The sequence below is a fragment of the Gossypium hirsutum genome, chromosome A06 (genome assembly GCF_007990345.1).
Source record: "Gossypium hirsutum isolate 1008001.06 chromosome A06, Gossypium_hirsutum_v2.1, whole genome shotgun sequence".
Classification (NCBI taxonomy): Eukaryota; Viridiplantae; Streptophyta; class Magnoliopsida; order Malvales; family Malvaceae; genus Gossypium; species Gossypium hirsutum.
This window is the reverse complement of record NC_053429.1, coordinates 41,438,055-41,446,770: the sequence shown is the minus strand read 5'-3', so window position 1 is coordinate 41,446,770 and position 8,716 is coordinate 41,438,055. Positions and strand designations below refer to the sequence as shown.

The window sequence follows — 8,716 nt, the reverse complement described above, 5'->3', positions numbered from 1 at the left end:
ATGGAGTGGAAATCTTCAGGGGTGTTCCAGTTGTAGCCCTGAATGAGGTAGAATATTGGTTAGAGGCTACCGAGCGAGTAATGGTTGACCTTGACTATACTTCAGAGCAAAAATTAAAAGGGGCAGTGTCTTTACTGCGTGATGAGGCCTACCAGTGGTGGCTCACTGTGAGGGAAGGTACGCAAGCTGACCGTTTGACATGGGATTTCTTCAAAGCAGCCTTTTCAGGGAAGTATGTGGGCACAAGTTATGTAGACGCCCGAAGGAAGGAATTTTTGAATTTGACTTAGGGGAATAAAATCGTGGTGGAGTACGAGGCAGAGTTTCTGCGGTTGAGTTGGTATGCACGCGGGACAATCATAACTGAATATGAACACTATGTGCGGTTTGAGGATGGCCTCCGGGACGAGTTACGTGTGTTGATAGCCCCATAGAGGGAGTGGGACTTTGCTGCCCTTGTGGAAAAAGAAAAAAATGCTGAGGATGTGAAGCGCTCTGAGTGCTAGAACCGCGAGAAAGATAGGGGCAGAAATAAAAGGTATTTTCGGCCCTCGGGTTCTTCTGGAAGGCCTGTAAAGAGGGCTAGGTTTGATGGGCCAGTTCAAGAGGTTCCTAGTATTTTTGTGACAGCCCTAGTGTGACCCCAGTCGAAAAGTGGTTTCGGGACCACAAAACCGAGTTATAAAAATAATTAATTGCTATATTCTATGCTTATTATATGTGTAAATGCATATGTGGAGGTTTCATTCCCTAATTTTGCCAATTGCATGAGAAATTATTGAATAGGGATCAATATGAGACATGGTGAAATATGATAGGCTAATTTAAAATGGTCTATTAGTGCATGTACCAAAAAGGGTGGTTTTGCATGTCAATTTACCCAAAAGAAGTAGAGTGGCCGGCCAAGGGGTGATGGAGCTCCACTTATTCTAATTTAATATGTTTTGTTTAGTTAACAATTAAAATAAAAAGGAATTAAAAAAGGAAAAAGGTGAATAAAATAAGGAGGGAAGAGGGAGTGTTCATCTTTTTTTTCTTGGCAATTGCCGTGAGTGAGGAGAAGGAAGGGAGACTTGGTTATTTGATTTTGGCTTGGAAGATGGCTAGAATGAGGTATGTATTGAATGATTCTTGAAAATCTATGCATGTTTGAGATGGTTAGTTCCAATTCTACTCATCCTATAGATTAGACTTAGGATTTTGGGGTTGAAATTCGGCCAAGAAGTTTGAAACTCTTAATAGATGTGTTAATGTCATTAAAATGGATAGTAATGTAGGAGATGGTGAGTGGTTAATTTCTTTTAACTTGAAAGTTGAGGTTAAAACGGGTTAAGTGATTGTCGAATCTACTTTAGGGGTGGAGGATTGTGTTCATGTTATATTGAATAGGTAGAGGTTGTAATGAGGTTGAAATTGTTGAATTGTTAGTTGGGTAACAAATGAAGCAATCGGCTATATGGGATAAAAATGGGATGTTCATTTTAGTTGTTGTTTCATTTTTTGTGAGAAATGGGTCAAGTGTTCATGAGATGAAATGTTGTGATTTGAGGAATTATAGGTGATAGTATAGATATACATATTCGGCCATCACTTGGGAGATTATGTGATGTTGAGTATAAAATTAGCAAGGTGATTGCCGAATGTCCAAGTATGCATATGCATGTGTGATTAGATTATTGAAAGTATGGTAATTGCATAAGGTTATTAGCCGAATAGCTAAGAACACAAGGTAGCAAGATAAAAATTTTACCATGCCATTCCGTATGTCATAAAATCATTAAAATGTGAATACCAATATATGTAGCAAAGCGGTTGAATGAGTTAATTTATTTGTTTAAGCTCAAGATCCTAAAGGAGAGGCGTCCAACAAGGGGAAATCGAAGATCATCGAGTAGTCGACTTGGAGTTATTTTACCCAACACAAGGTAAGTCATTAAGCATATATTTGGTATTGATTTAAATAGTCATAATGTCTATGTAATTATGTCGAATGAAATGATAAATATATATATACACGTATGCATGGGGTGATGAAAGTATTGAATGAAAAAGAAAAGAGGTGAGGTGTATTGAGATGTTGATTTCGGCACTAAGTGTGCGGGTATAAACAATTATGATCATGAGATTGGCACTAAGTGTGTGGGTTTAAATTGCATAGCACTAAGTGTGCAAGTTTGATTATATAGCACTAAGTGTGCGAGTTTGATTATGTAAGCACTAAGTGTGCGAGTTTGATTATATAACACTAAGTGTGCGGACTTACTATATGTTTTTGAAGCACTATTGACACTAAGTGTGCGACCTTATTGAGTTGGTCACGGTAGCGGACGAGTAAGTGTCTTGAGTTCGTGGCTAATAGACGTTATGTTTATATTTGGAATTCTTGCTTGATAAGTTTTGAACGTATGTGATAATTATACTTGAAGTGACGTACATGAGATTTATCGTGGAATAGAGGGAATGTTATTTAGTTGCATGAATGTAACGAGAATGAAAGCATCCATGGAAAATGCCTCAAATACCATGTTGAGTAGCATATGAAAAATTGATGTAGTACTTTGTATGATATTGAGCCGAAAGGTCTAAGGAACCATGGCATAGTTGGTATGGGTGGAGAGAATTAACCCCTTTTCACTTGTTTTCTCATGTGATAATTTATTAATGGATGATTATGTAATGCTTAAGACTTACTGAGTTATATACTCACTTGGTGTTTGCTTGTCACCTACTTTAGGTTTCTTGGACTCGTCTTTTTGCGTGCTTGGGACCGTCATCGAAGTCATCACACCAGCTAGCAAGTTTTGGTACTTTCTTCTTAGTCGGTCTAGGAGAACATTATCCTGTCTAGGCTATTATGTTGTGTTTGAACTTTGGTATGTAAACTTTCAGCCATGCGAAAATGGCATAAATGTTAATTTGGACTTTGGGTCCTATGATATTTAGTTATAAATCTTAGTAAATGGGTTTTATAATGTGGTCATGACTGATATTGGGCCAATTCGGTTTTGGTTGAATAATAGTTGAGGCCTATTCGATTTTTATGCCATATGTCATGGTTGATTATTTTTGGTGCTAAAATTCATGATATGGCAATAGTGTAGTAGGGAGATGTTTGACAATGATTAGCCTTTGGCATGGCTAGTCATGATCATAATTTGTGATATGTATGATGAATTATTAGTTAGATCAAGGAGAAATCACGAAATAGGCATAATTGCTTTAGTAACAGATGCTGGCAGCAGCAGTGATGTGAGATTGAAAAATCAATAAAAATAGCAGGAATGGAATTAAATAATGAATAAATTATGTAATCGAAGCTCGATGAGTCTATTTTCATGTGGAAGAAACGAAATGACCATATGAGCTTTATGTTAGGAGATAATTAAACTCTTGTGAAACAGGGCCAGAGCAATTTCTGGATCCCCTGTTCCGACTTTAGAAATTCACCATAAATTAATCAGAGATAATTAGAAGTCATGCCTTATATGTATAGATTTCCTTTTGAGTCTAGTCTCATTAGAAACAAACGGCATAAGTATTGAAGCTCTGTAAAGGGAGATATCTAAGTCGTAATGCACAAAGGTCAGAGTAGTCAAACCCAGGAACAGGGACGACTTTAACTAATAAACTGTACCAATTGGCCCGACCAAAAATTCTACAAAAATTCTACCATATAGATATATGAGTCTAGTTCCGGGGAAAATTTATGGAACTGGATTTCGAGTTTCAGAACTCAAGATATGATTTTTAAAGTGACTAGTACGCAGATTGGCAGCTTGTCTGGGAAATTTTTAATAAGTGGTTTGAAGCCTGTTAACACCTCGTGTTCGACTCCGGCGACGGTCTCGAGTTCGGGGTGTTACAATTGTGGCAAGACTGCAGCCTTGCACTGATTGTGGGAGAGCTCACCAGGGTGAGTGTTGGAAACGAACTGGGGTATGTTTAAGATATGGGTCTATGGATCATCAGGTTAAGAACTGTACTCAGGGATTCACTCAGATGCAAGCTATAGGACAGGGTCATGTTTAGCCTGTGAGAGGTGGTCAGCAGCCACCGAGAGGCCGAGGTTAGGCCAGAGGTGGAAACAGGTTTGGTCGAGGTCGTGAAGCACCATGCAGAGGTGTTGGAAACACTGAGGCGAGACAGCTAGCCTTGGTCTATGCTTCTCTTCACCGAGAGGATGGGGATGCCCCTGACGTCATAACTGGTACATTCCTGATTTATAATTTACCATACACTACTTTAATTAATATTGGGTCTACACACTCGTATGTTGCATCACTGTGTTCGAGATGTTGGGTATTCAGTCTGAAAATACAGTTAGTGAAATGACTGTGTTGGGTCCACTGGGACAATCAGTTAGGGCGAATAAGTTATTCAGAGATGTGCCCTTAGAAGTCCAAGCGGTTGTCTTTTCGGCAGATTTGATGAAACTGCTGTTTAGGGAATTTGATATTATATTAGGCATGGATTGGTTAGTGAAACACCATGCGAAATTGGATTGTACTGCTAAGCGTATGGTGTTGAAGTCTACGGAGGATGAGGAGGTGACGGTGATAGGGGAGCGAAGAGATTATTTGTCTAATGTGATTTCTGCGTTAAGGGCTGAGAAGCTGGTTTGTAAAGGTTACGAGGCATTCCTAGCATATATTAGTATTTCCGATTCTAAAGGTCCTTCTATGGGAGATATCAGAACTGTCAAAGAGTTTTTGGATGTATTTCCTAAAGTGCTTCCAGGGTTGCCTTTAGATCGTGAGGTTGAATTCGGTATTGAACTCCTACCTAGAAAAGCTTCGATGTCCATTGCCCCTTATAGGATGGCACCAAAAGAGCTAGTGGAGTTAAAGGCTCAAATCTAAGAGCTATTGGATCGAGGATTCATTTGACCTAGTGTGTCTCCGTGGAGAGCACCAGTGTTGTTTGTGAAGAAGAAAGATGGATCCATGTGCATGTGCATTGATTATCGTTAATTGAACAAGCTAACTATCAAGAATAAATACCCTTTACCGAGGATAAATGATCTATTTGACCAGCTGTGAGGAACTACGATTTTCTCTAAGGTAGATCTTCGGTCTGGGTATCATTAGGTAAAGGTTAAAGAGGCTGACGTTTATAAGACTGGGTTTAGAACTCGTTATGGTCATTACGAGTTCCTGGTGATGCCGTTTGGGTTGACGAATGTACCAGCGGCTTTCATGGATCTAATGAACCAAGTATTCCAGTCTTATTTGGATCAGTTCGTAGTTGTGTTTATAGACGACATCTTGGTGTATTCAAGAATCAACGAGGAGCATGATGCACATCTTCGTATTGTTTTACAAGTTCTAAAGGAAAAGCAACTTTATACAAAGTTCAGCAAGTGTGAATTCTGGCTGCGAGAAGTGACATTTCTGGGACATGTAGTGTCAACAGAGGGAATTAGGGTGGATCCTCGAAAAATTGAAGATGTAGTGGATTGGAAACAACCGAAGATGGTATTTGAGATTTGAAGCTTTCTGGGTCTGGCTGGGTATTACAGACGTTTTGTTGAAGGATTTTCATTGATTGCTGTACCTTTGACTAAGTTACTGCGTAGAGGGGTACTGTTTAATTGGACTGATAAGCAGCAAGAGAGTTTTGAGAAACTGAAGGATGTTTTGACTAGGGCCCTTGTTTTGATACAGCCAGAGTCTGGGAAGGAATATACTGTTTACAGTGATGCGTCGCACATTGGCTTGGGTTGTGTGTTGATGCAAGAGGGTAAGGTGGTTGCTTATGCGTCTCGTCAGCTCAAGCCTCGCGAGACAAATTACCCCACTCATGACTTGGAATTAGTTACGGTGGTATTCGCACTGAAGATTTGGAGACATTACTTATATGGTGAAAAGACAATTATTTACACAGATCATAAAAGTCTCAAATATTTTCTTACTAAAAAGGAGTTGAATCTTAGGCAACGAAGGTGGATAAAGTTGCTTAAGGGCTATGATTTTTCAATTGAGTATCACCCTGGTAAAGCTAATGTGGTAGCTGACACATTGAGTCATAGGGTTGTATCTAATTTGAGAGCAATGTTTGCTCGTCTTAGCCTGTTCGATGATGATAGCTTGTTAGCTGAACTGCAAGTGAGACCGACTTGGATAGATCAAATTAAGGAGAAACAGTTGCTAGATAAGTCACTAGCTTCTCATTTTCGAAAAGTTGAGTATGGTGAGACCACGGGTTTTGGACTAAATGAGAAAGGAGTATTATGCTTCTGTGGAAGAGTATGTATACCAAAGGATTCTGATCTGAGGCAGTCTATACTGCAAGAGGTGCATAGTAGTCCATATGCTATGCATCTTGGCGGAAACAAGTTATATTGAGTTCTTCGTGAGTTGTATTGGTGGCCAGGGTTGAAACGCGAAGTTACTAAGTATGTGAGTAAGTGCCTGACATGCCAGCAAGTTAAGGCAGAGCATCAATTACCTTCTGGGTTACTACAACCAGTTAAAATTCCACTCTGGAAGTGGGAGAAGGTAACCATGGATTTTATGAGTGGGCTACCCTTGACGCTGACTAAGAAGGATTCGATATGGGTGATTGTGGACCAATTGACTAAATCTGCCCATTTTATATCGGTCCGCACGAATTATTCCTTACAGAAATTGGCCAAGTTGTATGTGGCTAAAATTGTGAGGCTGCATGGTGTACCAGTTTCTATCATATCTGACAGAGATCCTAGATTCATATCTCGGTTCTAGGAAAAGTTACATGAGGCTTTGGGTACAAGGCTGGATTTCAATACTACGTTCCACTCTCAGACGAATGGGTAGTCAGAGTGGGTGATTCAGATATTGGAAAACATGTTAAGAGGTTGTGTAATTGATTTCAGAGGCAGCTGAGAGGATTATTTGTTGTTGGCAGAGTTTGCTTATAACAACAGCCACCAGTCCAGTATTCGAATGGCACCGTTCGAGGCGTTGTATAGTCGTAGGTGTCGTACTCTTACCTGTTGGACTGAACTGGGTGAGCGGCGAGTTCTGGGGCTAGAATTAATTTTTGATACAGAAGATAAGGTGAAACTGATTTGAGACCGGTTAAAGGAAGCATCTGATAGGCAGAAGTCTTATGCAGACTTGAAGTGTAAAGAGATCGAGTACTCTGTGGGGGATTATGTCTTTCTCAAGGTCTCACCATGGAAGAAAATTTTGAGGTTTGGGCAAAAAGGAAAGCTTTGCCCTAGGTTTATTGGACCTTACCGAATACTTAGGCGGGTGGGACCGGTCGCTTATCAGCTTGAGTTGCCTCCAGAGTTGGATAGGATTCATGACGTGTTTCATGTTTCAATGCTGAGGCGGTACCGTTCTGATCCCTCGCACATTGTATCAGTTGAAGAAATCGAGGTTGGACCTGATTTGACTATCGAGGAGGAACTGGTGCAGATATTGGATCGTGATGTTAAGGTATTAAGAAAGAAATCTGTTCCACTAGTCAAAGTGCTTTGGCGTAATCACGGTTCAGAGGAAGCCACGTAGGAGCCTGAGGAAGAGATACGGCAGCAATACCCTCACTTATTCTGAACAAGTAAATTTCGAGGCCGAAATTTCTTAAAGGGGGTAAGTTGTAACGCCCCGAATTTGGGCCTAAAAGTATTGGGCCTTGAGTATGGGTCCGTAAGGAGGTTGAATATAAGGATTTAATTGTGCTAGGAAATGACACAATTGTGTGTTTGTTTCAGTGGTTAAGTGCTCTGTGAAGTGTCTGAGAAATCTTGGGTTCAAACCTGGGCTTTAGCAAAAATTTTGGTTTTAAGTCAATAAAACCCTAGATGCTTGGATGATGGCCTTTTAAATTATTGTGTTATGTAAATGACACAAGGAAGCATGTGGTCTAGTGGTTGTGGCATCATTAAGGTTGCAAGGGAGCTTGGGTTCAAGTCTTGGTTCTTACAATTTATTTTGGTTTTTCTTTTAAAGGAACCTAGACTTTGGCCTATAGACCTTATAATTAATTGAGGATATTTTGTGACACAGAAAGAGCCTGTGGTGGAGTAGCAACGTGGCGTGTTGTGTAACTGTGAGGTCTGAGGTTCAAGTCCTGGGATGCACAATGGAGTATTTATTTTGCTGTTTGAGCTATGTAGGAGGTAGAGTTGGACTGGAACTCTATGGTTGAAGTGGTCATAAAAAAATAATAAGGAATTTTCCTAATGGTTGAAAGTAATCCCACATCGGGAAGTTAACATGAGCATTGGTGAGAAGCCAGATGAGTTGGTGAGAGGAAAAGTGATTAAGACTTAATGCAGGATGTGCCAAAGTTGGTGATCGTAGACTTCAGCGCGTTCTCATAAACATGTGTGTATTCACGCCCTTATTTGTTGGAAATCGGCAAAAGCAAAAAAGCTGAAACTTCAGCATTTGAGGCCTCACGAACGTGCGACCGCTCGTGGGGTAAACTGAGCCCACAAACCATGTGTGATAGACTATAGAGGCTACCACGAGCGTTCTCGTGTACTTGGCCTCGATGGGCCAAATGGGCCCTGTGAGCCCGCTTGTGTACATCTAATTGATAGGTAGGAAGTAGTTGGGCTTGTCATGTCATGTGCATGGCATAGGCCATTAAGGGCTTCGTTGGGCCGAAATGGGCTGGGAGGACCCAACAGGCTCATGGGCCCTACACAGATTAAATCCACGGTAAGTGATAAATTTGGACTAGGCTATGTAGGTCACATAGTCGTAGCTAAATTTGGGCTAAG

At 40.5% G+C, this 8,716-nt stretch overlaps 1 protein-coding gene across 1 annotated transcript; it reads left to right on the top strand.

The window, feature by feature from the left end:
• The first annotated feature begins 4,292 nt into the window (after nucleotides 1-4,292).
• LOC107894608 (uncharacterized) lies at nucleotides 4,293-7,496 on the top strand. Its single transcript, XM_016819865.1, has 7 exons — nucleotides 4,293-4,767; nucleotides 5,188-5,359; nucleotides 5,519-5,668; nucleotides 5,933-6,189; nucleotides 6,373-6,497; nucleotides 7,065-7,174; nucleotides 7,316-7,496. Exons 1-7 carry the CDS (start codon nucleotides 4,293-4,295, stop codon nucleotides 7,494-7,496), a joined length of 1,470 nt encoding a protein of 489 aa, XP_016675354.1.
• The last annotated feature ends 1,220 nt before the right edge of the window (nucleotides 7,497-8,716 follow it).

Coding starts and splice junctions, on each gene's coding strand:
- LOC107894608 (XM_016819865.1), top strand. CDS start 4,293: ATGTTGGGTATTCAGTCTGAAAATACAGTTAGTGAAATGACTGTGTTG. Junction 5,669..5,932: donor CTTGTTTTGATACAGCCAGA/GTCTGGGAAGGA, acceptor GTTGAATCTTAG/GCAACGAAGGTGGATAAAGT. Junction 6,190..6,372: donor TTTTCGAAAAGTTGAGTATG/GTGAGACCACGG, acceptor ATTGGTGGCCAG/GGTTGAAACGCGAAGTTACT.